The sequence below is a fragment of the Pleurodeles waltl genome, chromosome 11 (genome assembly GCF_031143425.1).
Source record: "Pleurodeles waltl isolate 20211129_DDA chromosome 11, aPleWal1.hap1.20221129, whole genome shotgun sequence".
NCBI lineage: Eukaryota > Metazoa > Chordata > Amphibia > Caudata > Salamandridae > Pleurodeles > Pleurodeles waltl.
The window spans coordinates 826,979,394-827,005,550 of NC_090450.1; the positions used below are offsets into that span (position 1 = coordinate 826,979,394).

The 26,157-nt window shown below is 50.9% G+C and overlaps 1 protein-coding gene across 1 annotated transcript; it reads right to left on the reverse strand.

Annotated features, from left to right (window-relative positions):
- Window positions 1–617: 617 nt before the first annotated feature.
- LOC138265043 (uncharacterized) lies at window positions 618–25,988 on the reverse strand. The gene is made up of 2 exons (XM_069212591.1): window positions 25,934–25,988; window positions 618–1,624 (listed from the first exon to the last, which is right to left on the reverse strand). The coding sequence occupies exon 2, from the start codon at window positions 1,599–1,601 to the stop codon at window positions 864–866; it is 738 nt and encodes a 245-aa protein (XP_069068692.1). The 5' UTR covers window positions 1,602–1,624; window positions 25,934–25,988; the 3' UTR covers window positions 618–863.
- Between the last annotated feature and the right edge of the window lie 169 nt (window positions 25,989–26,157).

The following is a 26,157-nucleotide window of genomic DNA, read 5'->3' on the forward strand; positions in this document are numbered from 1 at the left end:
GTTGGTATGTATCCTACTTCACAAAGAGTGCTTCCCTACTTGTTATTGTAGGTAAATAGATAGGTCGGACAGCATTGTGAAGTTCAGGGAGAGCTTTGTAGATGAGGATTTGTTCACACTCTTGTCTTGTTGCTGTCATTGCTGACCTACATCATGTGTGGACTGATTCAGCATGACTTTCCTTCATGGAAGTATACGCCGTAAGGGTGATTGATGCAGTGTAATTTGTTTATCATTCCTTTCATTTTACAGCATAATTTCCAATTTTAGTATCGCATGGTGCCTACATTTCTCAGCCACCATTAGTTGTCTAGAATAGCTTTAGATGGTGCATCATTCTGTCCAACACAGCATGATTGTGTGTGCTTAGTCCCTTCATCAGTTATTTTCCTCAGTATAGTAAAGCTATGATGCAATCCTGGCCACTGCACAGATGTTTCAGTATACATGAAATCAGAACAGTAGTATAGAGAATCGACATGGTTGCCACACAGCCACTTTGGAGTTATCTACTGCACAGTTGAAGTGTGAAATGACACAGAGACACAATAGGTGTGCAAGTGATATTTATTTGTAGGTGGTGTAATGCAAAATGTCCATTCACAATGTTAGCTGAGTCCGTTCTGGTGCATTCTTACATGGTGATCCTACAGACGGGGTGTGGATGATGCTCCTGACATGCTGGGGTGAGGTCACAGACGGTGCAGAGGAACATGAATTGCCAAATGGTAGGAGAGAGACATTCACTGGCAATGTGGACAAGTCATACAGTGGATTGCCGAACAGTCATTGAGGGTAGTTGTAATGAGACTGGCATGTGTCAAAACGTAGGACCTTGGTCAGAGTAGGCCATGGTGCAGGGACTAGGGCTTCTGGGTACTCTTGCGTGTGAATGTTATCTGTTCCATGTCTTCTTCTTCTGATGTGTGTGTTGCCTGGTGTATCCTTGTTGTTGTTGGTTGTGAAGGGGCAACACACACCTCAGTGTCAGAAGACATGGAGGCAGACATCCCGGGGGCTGATCCCTGTCGAGTAATGAAGGGCAGTACTGCAGCAAGGAGGGCCTGCTGGTTTTTCAGAATGGCAGCCACATCCCGATGGTAGGCAGCCAGGTCGGCCCTGAGGGGTTCTATGTTGCATTCGTGCACACGTTGACTGGCTTGCAGTTGGAGTTGTTGTGTCAACTGGATGACAGCTGTGCAGATTTCCTTCTGTGTTTTTAAAAGTTCCTCCAAGAGCGATGTTCTGGCTTGCATTGCAGCTGCCTGATCAGCAGTTGACAACATGCACAAACGCACCCCCTCAAGGCTGGCTGCCATAGTTTGCATCCCCACCCGCACCTCCTTGGCCAGCTCCCGCTGGACCCCAACAACAGTTCTTTCGAAGCTGGTGCCAGTGTCGTCAGAGTCCTCAGCTGTGTTGGAGCTGGCAGGTCTTACAATTGGGGTGGCGGGTGGTTCTACTGTGGTGGCTGCTTCTTCTGTGCTCCTCCTTGTGACTGAAGGTGGGGTTTGGAGGCTTTCAAGGACCATGTCAAGGGTCTCTTGTGGGAGGTTGATGGTCTCGTCATCCATGTCATCAGGGAACTCATGGACAGGCATATCGGCAGGAGATCCGTGTTCCTCTGCAATGAAACAGGGTACAATTAGTGTGTCTGTGTTGTGACAATTTTGCTTTAAGATACAAGCATTTGGATGCCTTAACTTTGTACTCTGTGTTTGTCTTGGTATCTGCTGGCCGTCATAGGGCATTGTTGTAGGCCTATGGTCCACCTGTGTGTCACATGTATGATATGGATCTTTCAGACATGTCTGCCAGGTCGCCTCTAGGTGTTGCTTTGTAATTATTTAGAAATAGGCGTTTTTTTGTCCTACTCCTCACTCGGTGTTTCACTATTGTTATGGAGGGACATTTTGTTGGGTGGGCTCTCATTATCCTACATGTGATTCTTGGCTTTCTAGGCAGCAGGATAGCTAATGGTGTGGGGGACTAAGTTTGACCCACTTGTATATAACTCTGTCACCCAGATATTCAATTTAGCTCAGACTAACTAGCAGTGCCTCTGGTCTCCCACATCAAAGGAATGTTTAGACATCCGAGCGCATGACATCTTTGGAACTTCTCAGGGAAGTGGTGGTCACTCAGGTCCTACACATTTCTATCTTTTCCGGTATGTTCCCATACACAAATGACAAAGACAGTATTTGTTTGATATGAAGTTTCATTGTACAACTGACTTTAGGAATTTAGGTGTGAGCCCCAATAACCCAAACAATACACACTGTTAGAATTGAAATAGTCCGCAGGAGACTAATACATTAGTACACAACTATCATGGTGCCTAACAGTTTCTACTCTCCCTCTGCTTGTTCTATGTATAGCACAGCATGTTAAGTTTGGAGCTTGCCTGTCTGAATCACAGGGGAGACATCATCCCTCATATCAGAGGAATGGGCTGGGATCTGGTTGTGCATCAGCAGCAAGGCAGGCAGCATCTAGTTGTGAATTTATGTTTGGAAACTCCCCCATGCGTGTCTTGGGACGAGGACGTGAATTTAAAAGACATATGTCATGGTGATGACAAGGTTTCCCTACGCAGGAATGCCAGACCTTCAACCCTACCACATCTATCAGCAACGTACCAGACGGTATCCTTGACTGGGGCACAGAGTGAATATGTTCTGGCAAACTCCAGTGCAGAAGCAGGCAAAACAGGGTGATTTGACTAATTAACAACACCCTAGGACTGACTATTTGCTACATTAACTGATAGGAAGGGCAATGAGAATCATTTAGTGCAAAGTGCTCTGAGGCTCTTAGATGTGAGCAAATGAGTATTAGTACATTCAGGGTAAGATGCACAAAGGCCTCCAGCCTGAGGCTAATGCGCAAAGTATACGTTTCACTTGCCACACTACACTTTGACTGACTGTGGGTGTTGTGACTGCCCTGCCAGCACACTTGCCTCTCAGGCCCTGCCCCATACACTTTTTATTCACATTGCATGAACTGTACATGTTACGTGGCATTACCTATGCATGTCAATGTTAGGATGTGGTATGGATGTAAACATTGTTGATGTTTGTATATGATGGGGTATAATGTGTGTCTTACTGGATTGGCCTGTTTATCGTATGAATGTCCTATTTTTTTGTAAGACTGTGCAGATGTGTTTCAGTGACCAGTTGCCTGTGTCCCCTCCTCAATGTTGTTGTCTGAGCAGTATGACATTAGTGATGTAGCCTTGTTAGCCAGGCACGTGAGGGACCCTGACGTATGCAGCATGTGTGTGTCGTTAGTGCTGTGTGGCTCCTATTGCTGTTTAGTTAGGGTTATGTATGTGTCAGTTATGGACATTCGGCATTTGAGTGTACTGGTACCTTTGTCTTATTTCTAGGAGTAATTGCAGATGTCATCCTCACCCCCTATTTTAGGTATGTATGTTCCAGGGTGGGGTTTCTGCCATTTGGTGCTATAGCTGCACAGAGATGAGAGGTGTTATTGTCAACTGTGGTGGCAGTTAAGTTGCAGTTGTTGTATTTGCTACAGCATTACAGGTAGGGACCTAGTTGATGGGGAATAGATTTTGCAAGACAAGTGTCTGGATGTGGATTTGAGGTAGTGTCCTTCCCACCTGTCACTGCTTTCCCTTGGCTCTCTTGTTGTAATTACAGGATGTCCCCGTGGGACTGTTGTTGTTGCTGTATTTTGTCGTGCCCCAGCTTCGGTCAGGACTGGGCATGCCCCCCTGTCGTGCCCCTTTCCCCATGCCACTTCATATATGTGCTGACTTACATGCATTGTGCAGTAGGTATCCCCCCCTGCTTACAATCCTCATTATTGCATTTGAATTCCCCATGCGACTTACCCTGCATGTGCGTTGTGTCGTGGTAGTCTGCGCTGTCCAGTCCTTGAATCCCTGTGACAATCTCCTCCGGGATGACGGCTGCGACCATCTCCTCCATGTGGTCCAGGGCCTCCTGTTGTGCTGGACTCCCCCCTCCAGTCTGCATTGCTGCCTTCCTGTTCCTGGCCATTTTCTCTTTGGTCCTACGTTTGCAGTCATGCCAGCGTTTCTTACACTCGGTGACTGTCCGGCGTTCTTCAGCCACACTGTTAATCTTGTCCACAATTTGTTTCCAGATGGCCTCTCTCCTACTGAGTGGCAATTTTGAGGAGATGAAAAGTTGGTGCTGGTGTTCCGTCACCTCTTTCACCAGGATGTCCTGCTCCTCTGCACTGAAGCGACACTTTCTTTTTTTTTTTTAAATGTCCTGGTTCCTGTATGCTTCCTCCCGGCTGGATCCTGGTCTGCTCTCATCCTCCTGGGGTCTGTTGGGGCATCTAGGATCCATTTTGGGTCTCCTCTCCTGAAAGGGCAGTTTTCGCGCAAAAATGTAACGCAATAGCGTGAAAAAAAATGGCGTTTTCACGATTGCGCTGTCGTAAATCGACCCACAGTGATGTGCGTCGCATTTACGTTGGTTTCCTTTACGACAGACCGACGCTGTGTGCGTCACAAAATAATGACTCCCACCTGTTGGTTGCGCCGCCGTACGTCAAAGTATAAATTTTACGCCCGCGTGGCGCTTCCAAATGGCGTTAGACGGCGCAATTTCTTTTTACGCAAAACTGCGTTGGCGCAGTTTTGCGTCAAAAAGTATAAATATGGCCCTGTGTGTGTGAGAAAACACGGCTGATTGCAGAGGCCCCCTAACTTTTTGCCCCCATTTTTCACTTTTTGCTGGTGTTTTACTGACTCTTGGCTGTGCCATGGGTACTGCTTACCAGTCCCAGGGCTCTGTGTAAAATGGATATGCAAATTAGGCTAATTATAATTGGCTAAGTGAACCTACCTATAAGTCCCTAGTATATGGTAGGGCATGTAGGTTTAGGGACCACAGCATAGGTGGTGCACCCATAGGTGCACTGCTGAGGTGCCCAGTGTCATTTTAAAGGCAGGCCAGCCTTGCTGGCTGCTTTTAAATTAAAGTTATATGCAAATTAGACTTTGGAATTAAAAGTAGTTCCAAAGTCTTAAACTACCTTATTGTTGCATATAAGTCACCCCTAAGGTTTGCCCTATGTGCCCCTAGGGCTGGGTGCCATGTAACTATAAGCAGGGACTTTATAAAAATAGTTTTATAAGCCCTGGTGAGGTAAAAACAGCCAAATTCGTTTTTCCCTCATTGTAGTAAATGGCCTTCATAGGCTAGAATGGGGAGACTTTATTTTATTTTTTAAAGTCTCCTTAAATGATGCATACCAAGAGTTTGGTATCAAATTAATTGTTGTAATAAATCCCACAACTTCCTGTTGTTGGATTTAATATAACTTGTTCAGGTAAAGAGTTTTAAACTTTACCTGAAAAGTTGCCAATTTCAGCCCTGCATTGTTTCTGCGGCTGTGCTCTGATTGGCCAGCCTCTAGCAGCCTAGCCAGGCTGCCTTGATGAGGTGTGAAGTGGCCTGGCTTCACACAAAGGAATGTGCCTGTGGGAGGGAATCTCCCCTCAGCAGATGGTGAGACAGGAAGGGGGAGGGCTGCCAAACTGGTCTTCAAAGGCAGAGAAGGACATTTGGAGCAACCAGCAACACCCCCACATCCTGCAACCCCAGACAACTAGGTGCCCCCTTGATTAGATTAGGAGAGGGCAGGAGAGGAGCGTGTTTATGATTTTTAGCCACACCAGTGGGTGGGCTCAGCCAGATGTAACCTCCAAAAATCAGATTCAGCCATGATGGATTTTTGGAGAATGTTGCCTCCTGGGATTGATTTTTGCCACACTTCCCAGGAAGTGGTCATCACAGGGGGAAGGACCGTGCACCTTATTGGAGAACCAGGACCGCCCTGCTTTTCACCCAAGAGCAAGGATAAAACTGGCAGACCTGCACCCACACCTCAGTTCCCCACCACATCCAACAAGAAAGCACTACAGAAGAAGAAGGACTGCCCTGCTGGACCCCTGGCCTGCACCTGAAACCTACACTCAGAAGGACTGCACCAGCTGCACACTTGGGCTTCACCACAAGAAGGACTTTGCTTGTCTTCAACTGGTTCAAGGAGGGACTCCCTGTTTGCTACAGGTGAACAATTGCTATCCAGAGTCCCCTGCACCAACTCCTGAAGAAATCAACCAGCTGGCCACTGCCCAGTGGCCAAAAAGGAGTTTGTGCCAGGTGCATTCTGGGAGTTGTAGTCCGCACCCCCCAAGGACCATCTCAGAACTTCTGGACTCTTGGGGTGAGCTGTGGACCTCAAAAGAACCTTAAAAGGACATCTGGGAGAAGCCCCAGACGTTTGGAGAAGTTTGGAGAACTTTTGTAAAAAAGCTCCATAGAGGGACCGACCCGCCCCGGCAACTCTAGCCGGCTTGCCTCAACCGCGACCCGGCCTGATTTGCTGGTTCATCCCGGTAAAGAAATCAAGAATGACGGAAACACCGCCAACAGGCTGGCGGTGCTTTAAACCCCATTCCGACGGTCGCACCACCGGGGACGGCGGTGTCCCGCCGATTTTCCCCCGGCGGTGATAATCCGCCAAGGCAGCGCTGCAAGCAGCGCTGCAAGCAGCGCTGCCCTGGGGATTATGACCCCCTTACCGCCAGCCTGTTTCTGGCGGTGCACACCGCCAGGAAGAGGTTGGCGGTAACGGGTGTCCAGGGGCCCCTGGGGGCCCCCCTGCACTGCCCATGCCACTGTCATGGGCAGTGCAGGGGCCCCCTAACAGGGCCCCGGCCTGCTTTTCACTGTCTTCATGGGAGACAGTGAAAAGCGCGACGGGTGCAACTGCACCCGTCGCACAGCCGCAACACCGCCGGCTCCATTAGGAGCCGGCTCCTGTGTTGCGGCCTCATTCCCGCTGGGCCGGCGGGCACTAACATGGTTAGCGCCCGCCGGCCCAGCGGGAATGTCGGAATGTGGGCCGCGGTAAAGTGGCCGTATGGCGGCCACTTGGCGGTTCCCGCCTGGCGGGCGGCGGTAGTCGCCCGCCAAGGTCGGAATGAGGGCCTAAGTCCAAAGGAAAAAAGTTGACCGGGACCTTCCAGCCAGCGTATCCGAGGAGGGCTCCAGGGACGTCGGATCAAGATCCAGGTTTACCCCGGTCGAAGGATTTTCACCTCGAAAAAGAGACTAAGGGGGTCATTACAACATTGGCGGTAAAAGCCGCTTACCGCCATGCAGAAGACCGCCAACACACTGCCGCGGCCGCGGAATTCCGCCACGGCTATTATGACACACAGCTCGGAATCTGACAAAATCCAGACACCCACACAAGACCGCCACACCAAAGGTCAGTGATAAACTGGCGAAAACAAAACCTCCACTGTCACGCCAACAGAAATACGCCCACACTATCACGACCCACGAATCCACGCGGCGGTCTTCCAACCACGGTATTCCATTGGCGGTACACACCGCTGCGCTCAAAATACACACACATCTACAAAACACAGCCACATTGGACAATTCGAAATACACACACCTGATACACATACACACACCACTCCCACACACCCATTAAAATATAAAACACACACTCACATCACCCACAAACCCCTACAACCACCATTACAGAGAGAAGGCCAGAGAGAGAGACCACCATCCACAAACTAGCAGCCACAGGCACTCAACACCATCACCCACACTACTTCCACGCACAAATCACCACACACCACTACACATCACCACACTTATCACCACATACACCACCCCACACATCACCTACACCACCCCATGGCACGGCAAAGACACCCCAGGTTCTCTGAGGAGGAGCTCAGGGTCATGGTGGAGGAAATCGTCCGGGTAGAGCCACAGCTAATTGGAGCACAGGTGCAGCACACCTCAATTGCAAGGAAGATGGAGCTATGGAGAAGAATAGTCGACAGGGTCAACGCAGTGGGACAGCACCCAAGAAATCGGGACGACATCAGGAAGAAGTGGAACGACCTTCTGGGGGAAGGTGCGTTCCGTGGTCTCAAGACACCACATCGCGGTACAGCGGACTGGCGGCGGACCCCCACCTCCTCCCCCACAACTAACAACATGGGAGGAGCAGGTCTTGGAGATTCTGCATCCTGAGGGCCTCACAGGAGTCGGTGGAGGAATGGACTCTGGTAAGTCAAATCTTAACTTTCATATCCCCCAACCTACCTGCATGCTATCACAGACCCCCACCCTCGCCCCCTCCCCTATCACTCCAACTCCTCACAAATGTCCCAACATCACAAACCACATATCCCAACCCCAAGCCCTGCATGCAGCAACAAAGCATGGACACCCATCACTAAAGCATGCCCACTGCACATACCCATAACACCCCCCTCAACCATCATCACACAAGCCCCCACACAGGAATGCTAGCACTGGGGTACACGGTCACCCACCCATTGCACACCATGACACACACAGATGCAATAATCATGCTTTTACACCCCTGCAGAACCACCCCACCCACTGAAGAGGCCCACAGTGATGACAGCAGCTCTGTCCAACTGGATCCAGATAACCAGCCCAGACCATCGTGGGCCTCGGGACAGTCGGTTCCCCACACCCAGTCACAGGCCAATACAGAGCTTCCACCCTCTGGTAACACCAGCACAGCACCCACCTAGCGGGCCCATACCTCCGTCCCCAGGACACGTCAATCAGCTGTGTGTCCACCACTACAGGGAACCCAGGATAACCCACCACCCCAACAACAACAGGGACCTGGGGGCAGTGGTAGTGGGCACACGGTCCAGGGGACGGAGGCCCAGGAACACAGGGGAACTGGGAGGGCTGCTGTGCGACAGGGGGCGAACAGGCCAAGGGAACCCACTCTCCACAAAGCCCTCTCCTCCATCATGGGAGCATACCACCACTCCCAGGAGACGATGGCAACAGTCCTGGCCAAGTTTCAGGAGACCCAGCGCATGCAGGAGGAACAGTATTTGGGGTTCAGGGAGGAACTCAGAACCATCAGCTCCGCCCTGGGCACCATCGTAGGGGTGCTGAAGGAAATACTTAACACCAGGAGGGACACTGTGGCACTACAAAGGGCCCCTGACACTAGCCTGGCCGATAAACTGCCCACCACCTCCGCCGGCGCTAGTGGACAGGAGGCACTGCCACAGGACCACCACACCAGCACCCCACTCCCTGCAGATGGAGAACCACCCCGCAAACGGTCCCTGAGATCCAGGAACAGGACAGAGCACGATGCCAAGACCCCCGCCAAGAAATGAGACCACCCTGATTGTCATCCCACTGTCCCACTTTGGAACCCTGTCCATATTTAAACTGCCCCAGCTCCACTTCCTATGCCCATATGGGCAATGCACCTGTGAGACTAATAGACTGGACTCTGCCATGGACATTCCTCTGCCATCACCCCTCACCATTTAACTTCCCCCTCCAATATTTTGTATTTAAATAAACACCCTTGAATCACAAAACAATCTGGAGTCAGTCTGTGATTTCGAAAATGTGTATTAGCAATTACAGTGGCAAAATGCTCTTTCAAATGTAATGTCAACATACCTATGTCACACATCTCAAGTCCATGAGGAATGTAAGCAGATGACACACGTTGGAAACCACACCTGTGGAACCGTAAGGGAAATGTGCAACTCAGTTACCATATACTGGTAGAAATCGACAGACAGGATAGAGGTAGAAGTGTGAAAGTACTCGTAGTAGGCAGGAATGTGTTCTCACCTGTGTGTCAATGGAAATATTGCTGGATAACTGAGTCCCTGTTGTCAATGTCTTCTTCCTCTGCTTCCTCCTCATCACTGTCCACAGGCTCCACAGCTGCCACAACACCATCATCTGGACCATCCTCCTGCAGAAAAGGCACCTGTCGTCGCAAAGCCAAGTTGTGAAGCCTACAACAGGCCACGATGATCTGGCACACCTTCTTTGGTGAGTAGAATAGGGAACCACCTGTCATATGGAGGCACCTGAACCTCGCCTTCAGGAGGCCGAAGGTCCGTTCAATCACCCTCCTAGTCCGCCCATGTGCCTCATTGTAGCGTTCCTCTGCCCTTGTCCTGGGATTCCTCACTGGGGTCAGTAGCCATGACAGGTTGGGGTAACCAGAGTCCCCTAATTAGCCACACCCGGTGGCTCTGGAGTTGACCCATCACATAAGGGATGCTGCTATTCCGCAGGATGTAGGCGTCATGCACTGAACCAGGGAACATAGCATTTACCTGGGAGATGTACTGGTCTGCCAAACATACCATCTGTACATTCATCGAATGATAACTCTTCCGGTTGCTGTACACCTGTTCACTCCTGTGGGGGGGGACCAGAGCTACATGGGTCCCATCAATGGCACCGATGATGTTGGGGATATGTCCAAGGGCACAGAAGTCACCTTTAACTTTAGCCAAATCCTACACCTGAGGGAAAACGATGTAGCTCCGCATGTGTTTCAGAAGGGCAGACAACACTCTGGACAACACGTTGGAAAACATAGGCTGGGACATCCCTGATGCCATGGCCACTATTGTTTGAAATGACCCACTTGCACGGAAATGGAGCACCTGCACTTGAGGGGGGATCCCTGTGGGATGACGGATTGCTGACATCAGGTCAGGCTCCAACTGGGCACACAGTTCCTGGATTGTGGCACGGTCAAACCTGTAGGTGATGATCAAATGTCTTTCCTCCATTGTCGACAGGTCCACCAGCGGTCGGTACACCGGAGGATTTCGCCATCTCCTCACATGTCCCAGCAGACGGTGCCTAGGAATGACAACAGCGACCACAGAGTCAAACAACTCAGAGGTATGTACCCACAGTCTCCACAGAACACCATTCATACACAAAATCTGGCCTGTATTTGTGTTGTGCGACAAGGCCTAGGTCTGTGTGACGCAGTTGGTAATTAAGGCATGTGGGCCCCTGAAATGGCGGCTGCCTGAACTCTAAAGTGGGACAATGGGATGTGAGGTAACTGCCCTGGCGTTGTACACCGTCGCGGTAGGCAGTCGAAGACCGCGGCGCAATGCTGCATTGGTTAACATTGGACCCTATGGGTCCCAGGAGCCAATGACGAAGTACGCCGGCGGTGATGTTACGCACCGCCGCGGATGTGACCGCCGTGGACATGACCGCCATTTTCTATCTGTTCAATCACTCGATACCTGATCTTCGACAGGAGAGGACCTACACTGCAAGTGCTGCTGTGACCTCGGTCTGGAAGAGACAATGGCTCGTGCGTCTGGGGAAAGGGCCCCTGCCTTCACTGCAGAGGAGTTGGAGAAGCTCGTGGATGGGGTGCTCCCCCAGTACACGCTACTCTACGGTCCTCCAGACCAACAGGTAAGTACACAGGGAGCATATTGTATGGGCTATGCCTGTGTGGAGAGGGCTGGTTGTAAAAATGAAGGGGGCACAGTTCTGCATGCATGATGGAATGTGAATGCATGTGCCACATGGCAAGGGTAGGGATGTGGGGCACTCACTTAGACGGTGCAGTTGTTAATGACTTCTCTTCTTCCCCTGTACATGTCATGTAGGTCAGTGCCCACCAGAAGAAGGATATTTGGCGTGCCATCGCCAAGGAGGTCCGGACCCTGGGGGTCCACCACAGACGGAGCACCCACTGCCGGAAGAGATGGGAGGACATTCGCCGCTGGAGCAGGAAGACGGCAGAGGCTCAGCTGGGGATGGCCTCCCAACGTGGGAGGGGTGCCCGTCGAGCCATGACCCCCCTGATGTTCCGGATCCTGGCGGTGGCCTACCCTGAGTTGGATGGGCGCTTGAGGGCATCACAGCAGCGGACTTTGCACGCAGTGAAGGTGTCTGGGTGGGGGAGGAGGGCTGTGGGTTTTCCTAGGCCAGGGCGAGTTCCGTAGGCTAGGCCCCTACGTAATGCAGGCCATGTGGCACCCCAGCCCACCTCTGTAGAGTGCCAAGTACAGATTTTCATGCCTCTGTGTCATCTATGTGTGCAGATGTCGTCCATAGCCTTGTAGGCCATATCCCAGGAATTGTATCTGTAGAGCCCAACAGTGCGACGTAGTGCAGGGGGCTGCTGTGTCTGTATTGTCCGCCAACGGTAGCGGTAAGCCATGCACTCAACCTGTCTTTCTTCTGTCGTCCCCCCCCTTTTTGTGGTCTCCCTGTTCTTGTGTGCATTAGCGTCATCAGGCGGAGGAGCAGTGGCACCAGAGCACGAGGGAGCTGCATCCCACATGGCCATGGAGGGCCACACCACGGACTCAGAATACACCAGTGGGACGGAGGGCGAGGGGAGCACCACGGCGGTCACAGGATCTGCAACCAGCGACACGGACTCGTCCTCCGATGGGAGCTCCCTTGTGGTGGCGGCAACATCTGTGCCCCCCACTTCTACAGGTACAGCCGCCACCCCTCCTACCAGCACCGCCCTCCCAGCAGCCCCTCAGCGTGTGCCCCGTGCCTGCTCACCCAGGAGGATGGGCATCACCTTCGCCCCAGGCACCTCAGCCCCTGCCCCTGTCACCTCTGCCACCCTCAGTGAGGAGGCCATTGACCTCATCAGGTCCCTCACTGTTGGGCAGTCTACCATTTTGAATGCCATCCAGGGTGTAGAAAGGGAATTGCAACACACTAATGCATTCCTGGAGGGCATTCATTCTGGTCAGGCTGCCCTTCATCGAACCCTGCAAACTCTGGCCTCAGCACTGATGGCAGCCATTGTCCCTGTCTCTTGCCTCCCCCCTCCAACTTCCTCCACCCCGACCCAATCCCCTGTACCTCTGCCTATCCCAAGCACACCATCAGACCAGCCTGCACACACCTCACCACACAAGGGAAGCTCAGGCAAACATAAGCACCACACATCCCACAGGCACTCACGCAAGCAGCACACACATACAGACACACCAACATCCACTGCCTCCACTGTGTCCCCCTCCTCGTTGTCTCCCTCCTCCCTCCCAGTCTCGTCTACACTCACACCTGCATGCACTACCACTACAGCCACTACGTCCCGCACAAGCACACCCACCACCACACCCCGCTCACGTGCACTCACCACCCTAACTACCATTTACACGTCCCCTGTGTCCTCTCCCAGTGTGTCTGTGACGCCCCCACCGAAGATATACAAATGCAGGCACACACCCACCCAACAGCCATCCACCTCACGACAGCCTCCAGCCCATGCACCTGCACCCAAATCCACAAAACTTACCCCTCCTACAACCACCACCTCTTCCTCCACTGCCAAACCCCCTCCATCTACCCGTCCCAGTGTCTCCCAAAAACTTCCTGGTCCCCCTTAACCTATTTCCCACCACCACCACCCCCCCTCCAAGTCATAGGTCCCGTACTAGCACCTCAGCCAAGAAATCTCCGGGACCAGTGGTGCCTGTTGTTACAGGTATGTGGAGTGCACCGGCCACCAGGCCAGCCAGTGTGGTACGGAGCCAGAGCACAGCCAGTCCCCCCCCCTGTGAAGCACCAGAAGTTGGACAGTGCCCGGCAGGAGAGGGGAAAGACTCCAGCCAGCAAAGCCGCTCACAAGGGTCCCGGGGGGAGTGTCGACTCAGCTGTGACTCCTCCCACGGTGGGGAAGGGGCAGAAGAAATCTCCAAAGTCTGGGAGGAGCAGCACGGCGGAGAGGACCGCCATCATCCCCGCTGCCCAGGAGGCCACTGCCAGCCCCATCGTCACTGGCCAGGAGGGCACCGCCAGAGTCACTGCCCAGGAGGCCAGCCCCATTGTCACTGGCCAGGAGGCCACCCCCAGCCACAGCCCAGCTGGCCAGGAGGGCCCCGCAAGCCACAGCCCAGCTGACCCATGAAGGACCGCCAGCCACAGCCCTGCTGGGCAATTAAGGACCACCTTGGCAAGCACCGCTGAACAGGCCAGGGACCGCTGAACAGGGCAAAGACCGCCATGGAATGCACCGCTGAACAGGTCTGACATTGGCAACACAAGCACCGCTGAACAGGCCAGGGACCGCTGAACAGGGCAAAGACCGCGATGGAATGCACCGCTGAACAGGTCTGACACTGGTAAGGCAAGCACCACTGAACAGGCCAGGGACCGCTGAACAGGGCAAAGACCGCCATGGAATGCACCGCTGAATAGGTCTGACACTGGCAACACAAGCACCGCTGAACAGGCCAGGGACCGCTGAACAGGGCAAAGACCGCCATGGAATGCACCGCTAGCCCATTTGCGGCAGGGGCAGTGACGCAATTGGGACCGTCACGGGGTGTGTGCTGCACTATGGGCACCAGTCCCCCTCCAGCACCAGTGGAGACTGTTATCCACTTGAGAGACTGTGGCTTTGCACTCCCCAGGATGGAACAGTGGGCAACCCACCCACTGTAGAGACTTGAGAGACTGTGGCTTTGCACTCCCCAGGATGTAACAGTGGGCAAACCAACCACTGGAGAGACTTGAGAGACTGTGGCTTTGCACTCCCCAGGATGTAACAGTGGGCAAACCAACCACTGGAGAGACTTGAGAGACTGTGGCTTTGCACTCCCCAGGATAAAGCAGTGGGCAACCCACCCACTGTAGAGACTTGAGAGACTGTGGCTTTGCACTCCCCAGGATGGAACAGTGGGCAACCCACCCACTGTAGAGACTTGAGAGACTGTGGCTTTGCACTCCCCAGGATGTAACAGTGGGCAACCCACCCACTGTAGAGACTTGAGAGACTGTGGCTTTGCACTCCCCAGCATACATCAATGGGCATGGAGCCCCCTCGTGGATCCGACGTGGTGCACTCATCCGGCTGAGGTGCCCCACCTTCCCTTCCCCCTGAGGTGCCTGTTGTATTTCTATCTGATGCCCCAGCAGTGTTCTCTCTGTTTTGATCAGGTATCTTGTGTGGGCCTCGCCCATGCATTTTGGGCCCAGTGGTCCACGGACAATGAATGGTGCATTACCTGCACTACTAATCGTGGTGTATATTTTGTTTAATGTGTATATATATCTGTATTTATTTGCTGACTGTATTTTGATATATTACAATGGTTCTACTAATTTCCTTTTGTCTTTGCATTCTTCCGGGGGGTTCGGGGGTGTTACTGTAATGTATAGATAAGCATTGGTGTGTGTGTTGTAGTGGGTGAGGGTCGGGTGGGGGTTGGGATGTTGGTTGTGTGTGTCCCTGTGTTTTTGCCTCTCCCCTCCCCTATGTCGTAGGTGCAGTACTCACCGTGCTCTTCGCCGCCGGCATTGATGGTCCTCGTATAGGAGCAGGAAGACTATCGCTGGCAGAATATGGAGTTCCGGCTCCATGGTGTCCTGATTCCTCGTGGGATGTGTAGAGGTGAGCGTTTTCCCTTTGAATGGCTGTTTCCGCCGTGTTTTTATCCGCGGTGAATCCGCCCCGGAAAAGGTGGCGGATTGGTAGGTTGTGATACTGTGGGAGGTACATTGTCTTCCGCCTGTCTGTTGGCGGTGACCGCCGCTCTGTATGTACCGCCGTGGCGGTCGGAGTGTTAAAGTGGCTGCCTTTGTTGGCAGTTTCCGCCACGGTCATAATTCCCAAAAATTTACCGCCGGCCTGTTGGCGGTTTTACCGCCACTTTAACACCGTCCGCCAGGGTTGTAATGACCACCTAAGTCTGAAGGTAAAAATCTCCACCGACGATTCCCGCATCGCGTATCCGGAGAAGGGATCCAGGAGGTCGGATTGGACTGGCAGGTTCGTCCCGCTGAAGAAAATCTTCGAAAAAGAGACTAAGGGAAGGGGGTCGGAATCTCCATGCCGGCGCTGCTGCAGCGCCGCCATGGAGATTCAGCCCACACAGGGGAAATCCGGCGGGAAACCGCCGGATCCCCTTTTCTGACCGCGGCTTTACCGCCGCGGTCAGAATGGGCAGGGAAGCACCGCCAGCCTGTTGGCGGTGCTTCCGTGGTCATCCACCCTGGCGGTCGATTACCGCCAGGGTTGGAATGACCCCCTAAGTGTGAAGGTAAACTTTTAACCGAGGCCTCCCGCGGCCTGTAGCCGAGCAGGGCTCCAGCGCGGTCGGCCTTAAACTTTAACTTTGCCCCGGTCGAGGTGCAACCAGATGACCCGATTGGCGCTTTTTGTTTCTAGGTGCTAAAAAAAAAAAAAATCTTTACAAATTCATATCTCCGGTTCCCCTTATCCGATTTTATTCGTTTTGGTGTAATTTTAAAGATAAAAATATAATCTATTTTTATAAATTGGTTTTGGATTTTTAAACTGTTTCCTGTGTTTTATTTAATTACTGTTTTGTGATATTTGAATGCTTTACACGCTGTCTCCTAAGTTAAGCCTTGACGCTCGTTGCCAAGCTACCAAGGGTTGAGCTGGGGTTAATTTACTGAGACCTAACTGGACCTTAGTGGAGGTTAGTGGCCTATTGCTAAGTGTAGGTACCTACCTGCCCTTACCAATAATCCATTTTCCAACATTTTTGGTGAGCAGTGGTGGGATCCTGTACTTGTGTTCAGTATCACGTTACAGTTTTAAGTAAAAAACTAATTAAAAATCCTTTAAATTGTCCTAGTGCAAAAATTGTTTTTAAATTTTTAATTTGGATTAATTTCAATTATTGAATTTGTGTGATTTTTCTAAATTCTTGTTTCCAATTTTTGCAAAAAGTTTTTGTTGACACAAAACTAGGGAACCATGGAGCTTGATCTGGCTAGCCTACCCACACTGACAGTAGTCCAGCTTAGGGGGTTGTGTACTGAAAGAGGGTTGCCTGCAACCACTGACCTCAGAAAGCATGTCCTGATCAAATCCCTGACAGCATGGGCTGAGGCCCAAGAGGTAGACCCAGAGGAAGCTCCAGAGGAGGGAGAAGTAGGGGAGGATGCTAGCTCTCACCACTCAGGGGAGGCATCTGAGCCTAAGTGAGGATGAGGAAGACCTGTCCTCATAACATACAGTCACGAGGGGCAGTCCCAAAGCTAGTTGGGGGAAGGGGATCCCTTCAGGAGGAGAGAACCTGTCCCTCAGAGAAAGAGAGCTGGAGGCCCAGCTAGCATTTGTAGCTTTGGAAGCACAGAAGCTGGCCCTAGAAAAGAAAAAGTGGGCAAAGAGAGAGAAAGGAGATGGTGGCAGCAACAGAGAAGTTTAGGAGTCCATGGGTGGGGGTTTTTGCCCCAGATTACCCAAGGGGGTGGTTCCTGCTTATGTAGAGGGGGATGATATAGACAAGTGGTTGGAGGCCTTTGAGAGGGCACTCCAAATGAGAAGGGTTAGGCCTCAATACTGGGGTTCCCTTTTGTGGGAGTTGGTCCCCAACTAAGGGAGGGATAGGCTTCTGACCTTAAGGGGGGAGGAGGCAGATTCATACCCTAGTATGAAGAGGTGCTTAACCAAGAAGTTTGGTCTAACCCCAGAGCAGTATAGAATGAAGTTCAGGGACACCCAGAAGGTCAGTACCCAGTCTTGGGTTGACGTTGTAGACACCTCACTTAAGGCACTAGAGGGCTGGATTATTGGTAACAAAGTAAATACTTATGAGGGGTTATACAATCTGATCATGAGAGAACACATCTTGACCAATTGTACCCAAGAAAGGTTACGCCAGCATCTAGTGGACTCTAAGCAGACCAACCCTGGAGAGCTAGGGGAGGCAGCTGATGAGTGGTTGAGAACCAGGGTGGTTGTCAAGTCCCAGGGGGGAGACTCCAAGAAGGGGGTGTCAGGTCCCCAAAACCCTAAGGAGGGAGGTGGTAAGCCCACCACAGAGACTCCCTCTGTACCCCAGAACCCTAAGAAGGAGGAGAGTAAATCCCACTCCCACTCTGACAAGCAGAGACAGGGAGACCCAGGGTTAAAAAAGCTCTTGGACAGTATGGCTTGCTTTGACTGTCAGCAGACAGGTCACTTCAGAGGAGATGTAGCCTGTCCAAAGAAGGTGGTTAGCACTGGGCTGTCCAGTGTAGCCATGGAGGAGGACTCCTCAGATGATGAAGTCCTCCTAGCATTGAGCTGGGAGACAGAAGCCGATGGTAAGCTGGTGATCCCTGAGGGTGGGAGTAGGCACTTCCATCCCATTCAGGTGAATGGGATCCCTACCACTGGCCTGAGAGACACCTGTGCCATTCATACTATAGTGAGTGACCGGTTAGTGACCCCAGACATGTATGTCCCAGGAGAGACCAGGAAAGTCAGGATAGCCACAGGGGAGGTCACCTCCAAACCTGTAGCCATAGTGCCCCTAGAGAGGGAGGGTATCCTTGACTGGTTTAGGGTGGTAGTCAGTGCTGACCTCCCCCTAGATTGTATCCTGGGCAATGACCTCCCAGAGGTGAGTCTGGTCCCAGATGGGGCCGTCGCCCAGGGCGCCCCCCCAACCCAAAGTCCTGGGGAGTCAGTCCCTACAGTTAGGAGACAGGGGTCCCCAAGAAAAGGAAAGAAGAAAAGGAAGGGTAGGCCACTCTTAAAGAGAGTTCCAGGGAGCCAAAGGCCTTCTGCCCCAGTAGGGGGGAGCCCAGAGTTGGCACTGGTGAGGCCTCACCTGACCCCAAGGAAGTCCTGAGTAGTCAGGCAGCTGTCCAGATGCAAGGTGTTGCCCCTGCACTGACAGAAGGGAGAGTGGAAGGAGGGTGTCTGCCACAGGAGGTGGTAGCCCCCCACTCTAGACAGCAAGAGGGGTGCCAGGACCCCACAGTTGCCCCTAAAGCAGCTCAGCCACCTGTCAGTGGAGAGCTTAGGGTGTGGTTCTGGATACTGACAGCTGTCAGTAGCCTCTGCTGGGTGCTAGCCTTCCTGGCAGCACTGTACTTGGCCTGGGAGACAGACCCCAGGGCCAATAGCAAAGTAGTTCCCCTGACCCTGTTGGTCATGGTGGGGTTGCTCAAGTGTTGGGTGACCTCTTTGGGTAAGCTAGGTGTTGCCCTAGCAAAGTTAGGAGTAGGGGAGGTGGGCACCTCACTACCCAAGTTGGCAGAGAGAGAGGAGGAAGACCCCTTTAGAGGGAAGTTTCAGTTTGAGATGGGTCCTTTCACTGTTGGGATGGCTTCACTACCCAGAGGGAGTGACCATGGCAGGAGGATGTAAGGCAGAGTAGGCCCTGCAAAGGGACAGCCAGTTTTCTTCACTGTCTTCCTCGCCTAACAAGCCAGGAAGACTCTCCCAGGGTTGGGCTGAGTCTCCTGGGTGTGTGGGCTGGGGGGGGCTTGTGTGAGAAAACAGGGCTGATTGCAGAGGCCCCCTAACTTTTTGCCCCCATTTTTCACTTTTTGCTGGTGTTTTACTGACTCTTGGCTGTGCCCTGGGTACTGCTTACCAGTCCCAGGGCCATTGCTCTGTGTAAAATGGATATGCAAATTAGGCTAATTATAATTGGCTAAGTGAACCTACCTATAAGTCCCTAGTATATGGTAGGGCATGTAGGTTTAGGGACCACAGCATAGGTGGTCCACCCATAGGTGCACTGCTGAGGTGCCCAGTGTCATTTTAAAGTCAGGCCTGCCTTGCTGGTTGCTTTTAAATTAAAGTTATATGCAAATTCGACTTTGGAATTAAAAGTTGTTCCAAAGTCTTAAACTACCTTATTTGTACATATAAGTCACCCCTAAGGTGTGCCCTATGTGCCCCTAGGGCTGGGTGCCATGTAACTATAAGCAGGGACTATATAAAAATAGTTGTATAAGCCCTGGTGAGGTAAAAACAGCCAAATTCGTTTTTCCCCCATTGTAGTAAATGGCCTTCATAGGCTAGAATGGGGAGACTTTATTTTAATTTTTAAAGTCTCCTTAAATGATGGATACCAAGAGTTTGGAATCAAATTAATTGTTGTAATAAATCCCACAACTTCCAGTTGTTGGATTTAATATAACTTGTTCAGGTAAAGAGTTTTAAACTTGACCTGAAAAGTTGCCAATTTCAGCCCTGCATTGTTTTTGCGGCTGTGCTCTGATTGGCCAGCCTCTAGCAGCCTAGCCAGGCTGCCTTGATGAGGTGTGAAGTGGCCTGGCTTCACACAAAGGAATGTGCCTGTGGGAGGGAATCTCCCCTCAGCAGATGGTGAGGCAGGAAGGGGGAGGGCTGCCATCTGGTCTTCAAAGGCAGAGAAGGACATTTGGAGCAACCAGCAACACCCCCACATCCTGCAACCCCAGACAACTAGGTGCCCCCTTGATTAGATTAGGAGAGGGCAGGAGAGAGGTGTGTTTATGATTTTTAGCCACACCAGTGGGTGGGCTCAGCCAGATGTAACCTCCAAAAATCAGATTCAGCCATGATGGATTTTTGGAGAATGTTGCCTCCTGGGATTGATTTTTGCCACACTTCCCAGGAAGTGGTCATCACAGGGGGAAGGACCCTGCACCTGATTGGAGAACCAGGACTCCCCTGCTTTTCACCCAGGAGCAAGGATAAAACTGGCAGACCTGCACCCACACCTCAGTTCCCTACCACATCCAACAAGAAAGAACTACAGAAGAAGAAGGACTGCCCTGCTGGACCCCTGGCCTGCAACTAAAACCTGCACTCAGAAGGACTGCACCAGCTGCACACTTGGGCTTCACCACAAGAAGGACTTTGCCTGGCTTCAACTGGTTCAAGGAGGGACTCCCTGTTTGCTACAGGTGAAAAATTGGTATCCAGAGTCCCCTGCACCAACTCCTGAAGAAATGAACCAGCTGGCCACTGCCCAGTGGCCAAAAAGGAGTTTGCGCCAGGTGCATTCTGGGAGTTGTAGTCCGCACCCCCCAAGAACCATCTCAGAACTTCTGGACCCTTGGGGTGAGCTGTGGACCTCAAAAGAACTTTAAAAGGACATCTGGGAGAAGCCCCAGAAGTTTGGAGAACTTTTGTAAAAAAGCTCCATAGAGGGACCGACCCGCCGCGGCAACTCTAGCCGGCTTGCCTCAACCGCGACCCAGCCTGATTTGCTGGTTCGTCCCGGTAAAGAAAATCTCAGAAAAAGAGACTAAGTCCGAAGGTAAAAAGTTGACCGGGACCTTCCAGCCAGCGTATCGGAGGAGGGCTCCAGGGACGTCGGATCAAGATCCAGGTTTACCCCGGTCGAAGCATTTTCACCTCGAAAAAGAGACTAAGTCCGAAGGTAAAAATCTCCACCGAGGATTCCCGCATTGCGTATCCGGAGAAGGGATCCAGGAGGTCGGATTGGACTGGCAGGTTCGTCCCGCTGAAGAAAATCTTCGAAAAAGAGACTAAGTGTGAAGGTAAACTTTTAACCGAGGCCTCCCGCGGCCTGTAGCCAAGCAGGGCTCCATCGCGGTCGGCCTTAAACTTTGACTTTGCCCTGTTCGAGGTGCAACCAGATGACCCGATTGGCGCTTTTTGTTTCTAGGCGCTAAAAAAAAAAAAAATCTTTAAAAATTCATATCTCCGGTTCCTCTTATCCGATTTCATTCGTTTTGGTGTCATTTTAAAGATAAAAATATAATCTATTTGTATAAATTGGTTTTGGAGTTTTAAACTGTTTCCTGTGTTTTATTTAATTACTGTTTTGTGATATTTGAATGCTTTACACTCTGTCTCCTAAGTTAAGCCTTGACGCTCGTTGCCAAGCTACCAAGGGTTGAGCTGGGGTTAATTTACTGAGACCTAACTGGACCTTAGTGGAGGTTAGTGGCCTATTGCTAAGTGTAGGTACCTACCTGCCCTTACCAATAATCCATTTTCCAACAGTGTGAAAATTAAAAATGTATAAATCCGAATCTGCCATTGGAGAAACATTTTGAGTCTGTTCACACCAGTAGAACCACTGTACATCTGTCAGGTCAAGGCCAAGTTCAGTTCATGTTCCCAGCTGGACGTAGGGTTTGAGGAGGCTAAAGAAGTTGTGGATAGTACTCCACTGTATAACCAAGTTATTAGTTTGGTTGGTGTGGAGTTTATAAAGAGGATTGTTACTGGTGACTCTACCGGGAATGATGGGTACAGTTCCAGCATAGTGCTGCTTAGTTGATGGCATGTAAGAGTATGCAGTGGATTGCTAGCTTCTATATTAAAGTAGAGAGGGTGTCATTGGTCATGTATCCAATGGTGTGTGTACTGTGCCTGGGCAACCAGGTAATATATTTCAATGCAGGAGACAGAAAACCCACCCAGGTAGTTGCATTTTTGACCAAACAATTCTGGGTTGTTGATTGCCCAAACAAGTTTTAATATAAGCGTTTTGAGATGGTCAAATAATGCTCTGGTAAGCAGTATTGGTATGTTCTAGAATATGTAGAGTAGCTTGGGAAGGGCTATGATTTTCATAAGAGCCACCCTAGCTGGCATTGATAGAGGATGACTGAGCCAGCGGTCCACTGTGTCAGCGATGGGGGATATGCAAGTCCCATAGTTTGCCCGGGTAAGAACTGAGATATCATTGCGATACTGGACACCAAGATATCTCACTGTGTATGTCTGCCATTTAAATGGAAACTGGAGTGCGTGCTGCGGGGTAGCTGTTGTAGGGGCATTAGTATGGCTTTTGCCCAGTTTATTTGTTGGCCGTAACTTGCACCTAATTGGGAAAGTTCATCCAGTATGGGATTCAGAATTAAAGCTGGATGTTTTACTGTCAATAGGATATCCTCAGTGTACATAGACAATAAAAAATGATACGTTCCTGGGGTTATGTATCATGTAGGATACAAGCCAATGTTTCCATATCCAGGGCAAAGATGATAAGTGGGATGGGGTATCCCTGCCTGGTGCCTCTGCTGATGGAGAATGATGCTGACAGCGTTTACAGCATTACAGAGAATAAAGTGAATAGGTTGACAGAGGTGGACTTCCCAGGAATATATCCTGATTGATCAGGACATATCATTATAGGTAATGATGAAAGAAGAGGGTTATCTAGCACTTTAGCCAAAATCTTATTGTCCACATTTATGAGAGAAAGAGGTGGTATGAATTGCATTGATGTGATAGTTTGCCTGTTATGAGCAGTGTGATGATCAGTGGCGGCCCGTCCTTTAGGGCGGAGGGGCCACCCCCCCCCCTCCTTTTGCCCCTCACGAAGAGTGTCTGTCAGGCTGAACAAAGACCAGCCTGAAAGATACTCTTCATTTTCAGCTCAGACAGCCAGGAGTGAGCCATGAGCGATGTGCCCAGACTCCTGGCTGCCTGAGCTGAACTTTGCTGGGCTGAGGAGGTCACAGCTCCTATGGGTGTGACCTCCTCGGCTCAGCAAAGGTGCCTCGAGGCCCTCCCCTGGGTAACGAGGAAAGCGTCACCCATTGACACTCGCCCTGGGCGCTTCAGGTTTAAGCCCTGAAGCGCCCAGGGCGAGTGTCAATCAGTGACACTTCGTCACAGAGTGGGGTGGGGTCAGCAGTCTCACTGACCCCATCCCACTCTGTGACGAGGCTGGGACTGCTGCCTTCCCTCATTGGCTGACCCAAAGTCAGCCAATGAGGGAAGGCAGCAGTCCCAACCCTCCTGGGACCTGGAGGCTGAAGGTAAGTGTGTGTGTGTGTGTGTGTGTGTGTATATGTGTGATGTTTTAAATTGAATGTTTGGTGCGCACGTGCATGTTTGAGTGTTATGAGTGTTAATGGATGTGCATGCGTGTGTGAAAGAATGAGTGTGTGTGATGTTTTAAAATGAATGTTTGGTGCGTGCATGCATGTTTGAATGGTATGAGTGTTGTTAATGGATGTATGTGCATGCGTGCGTGTCTGTGTGTGAAAGAATGAGTGTGTGTGTGTGTGTGCTTCCCGCCGCCCCCTCCCTCCTAAAGCTGCCGGCCGCCACTGGTGATGATTATGGCTTCCCTGAGTGACAGCAGCAGGGAGTCACGCTCAAATGACTCATTATAGACCTTGAGCGATACTGGTGCAAACACCCACAAGTAAGTTTTATAGAATTCTAGGAGAAAGCAGTCTCCACATGGGGCAGAGCAATTTTGCATGGATCGGATAATCCCCCTAATTTCTTGAATTGTAGTTGGTTGACAAAGCAGCTGATGCTGGTGGCCCTATTTAAATAGTCTGTAAGGAATTGTGCAGACAGGTAGACTAGAAAGTATAGAGCTCAGAGTAGTGATGAGTGAATAGCTAAAGAATTTTGGGGGTGGTTTACTGCGGGTGCCATCAGGTAAATCCACCTGAATAATCTCAGTAGCAACCCATAGGGAACAGATAATGCCAGCAGGGGTCTTCCCTTGTCCATCCCCCTCTCCATATCTTTGGGCTGCAGTGTATTTGTTGAGAAATTTCACTTCCCTGTCTACATCCTCACAGAACTCTACAAGTCTCTAGATTAAGCTCGGCTAATTCAAAGGTGGATTTACCATCAGCACCTTGTTCAAGGTGGAATATTTCAGTATCTAAGTTGGTGAGGGATGTAAGAATCAATTTGTGTATGCCTTGAGCTTTTGAGATGTACTCTTTTGAACACCACTCAGGGGTACGCCACCATGGTGACAGAGTCTCGGTTGAGCTCAAATTATGAATGTAGAGCGGTACTTATTTCTGTAACAAACACTGGGTCCAGTTGTTCTGTTGGCTGCAGTTCCAAGGCCCCGGTGACATTCAGTGACAATCAAGTTGGGGAGTGGTTAGACAGGGTTCTAGGTAAGCATGTGTCAGAATCCAGCCATCGCATCACCTCCCTGGAGCCCAGCCAGTAATTTTACCTGGAGTGGGGTCCTTGGACTGCAGAATAAAAGGAGTTGTCAGTGGCAGTCAAGCTATGGACACTGTATAGGTCCAGAAATTGAAAGTGCGATAGTAATTTCATATCATGTTGGTGTTTGTTGCCTATCTGGGACATTGCCCTTATAATCTAAGTGCATTTGTAATGTGATATTGAGGTCTCCCCCCCCCCCCCCCAAAGAGTACTGTGCGGGGTACGATCACAATAAGGTCACATGCAATGAATGAAAAGAACTCCGGGTCACCCACATTCGTGTATGTGTTCAAGAATGTGCTGTGGTGCCATGTAGAAAGCCTTGAACTTGCATATATATCTGCCTTGGCTATCTGTTTTGTGGTTGAGGGGCCTGAATTGCATTCCTCTTTTGATTAGGATGGTCACTCCTTCAGAGTAGGTCAATTAAGATGAGAAAAAATCTATATGCACTCCAGTTTCTGGCAAAGCTATTCTCGGGGGGCCTAGTGAGGTGGGCTTCTTGAATAAATGCTATGTCAATCGCACATCTCATCAGGTAGGCCAATATGAGGCATGCCTTTCAGGGGTTGTTAATCCCCCATATATTCCAGGTCATACGTCTGATGGGATGGGTAGATTGTTAGGATGGTGTGCAGATATGGTTGGTGTTGTAGAGCTTGGTGTCAGTGATGTTGGTAGCTATGCACTGCTTATGTAGGGCTATGTATCACGTATGATAGGTATGTTCTGCTTGTGATACTCTCATCCACCCCCCAACAACGTCCATCCTGAACTTTTCAACCGCACATTCCCTCCCCCAAGTAAAACTGATAGAGTAAACTAACATCCATAATCACTTAGTTTAGAAAATAATCAATACTCAGAACACTGAGGTCAGTCAGAGGGACTATTGAGAAAGTGCTTCCCCTGGGCTGCTAGAGTATTAAAGTGTCTGCCTCTTAGCATAGTGGGACCATGTTGCCTCCAAAGGAGTCTGCTGGTCTGCCCCCACTGGGTGCCGCTGTGTCAGATCATACTGTTCACAGGAGTGCTTGCTCCATCCCTATGCTGTTACAGGCTGAGAGTACTACTTTGTTCATCCAACTAGGAGCCAGATATGTAAGGGGCACTGGGCAGGACAGACCTCCCCATTACCCCAAGTAATGTCTGTCAACAGTGGTTGTAGCATTATTCATTCCACACCCTTGATTACATCTGATGATGAGTAGAAGTTCTGTTATCTAGGCTCCCTACACTGCCCGAGCAACTGCTTGACAAGTTTATTGGGTGCATCTTCGGTGTCCACAATGCGACTTTTCCCATTGATAGTGGCGAGCAGCCTGGTTTGGCACAGCATAGCATAGGGGACCTCCATTTCTAGTAGCCTCTGTGAAGAGGCCTCCCGTCGCGCCCCACCTCTTACCTGATAATCCGGCTCTGAGTCCACGTCTCCCTTTCCTCACGAAGTACAGACCAAAACAGCTAAGAGGGAAAAAGTATAAAGCATTAGAGGACAGGAAACCAATGCGGGACATGTCCTGGAAACTAACAAAGGACTTGACCTTGCAGGAGTGTGAGGTGGAGTACGGGAACTACAAAGAGGAACTGATCAGCTGAAAAGGGAGACCACACGCGAGGGATTATCTT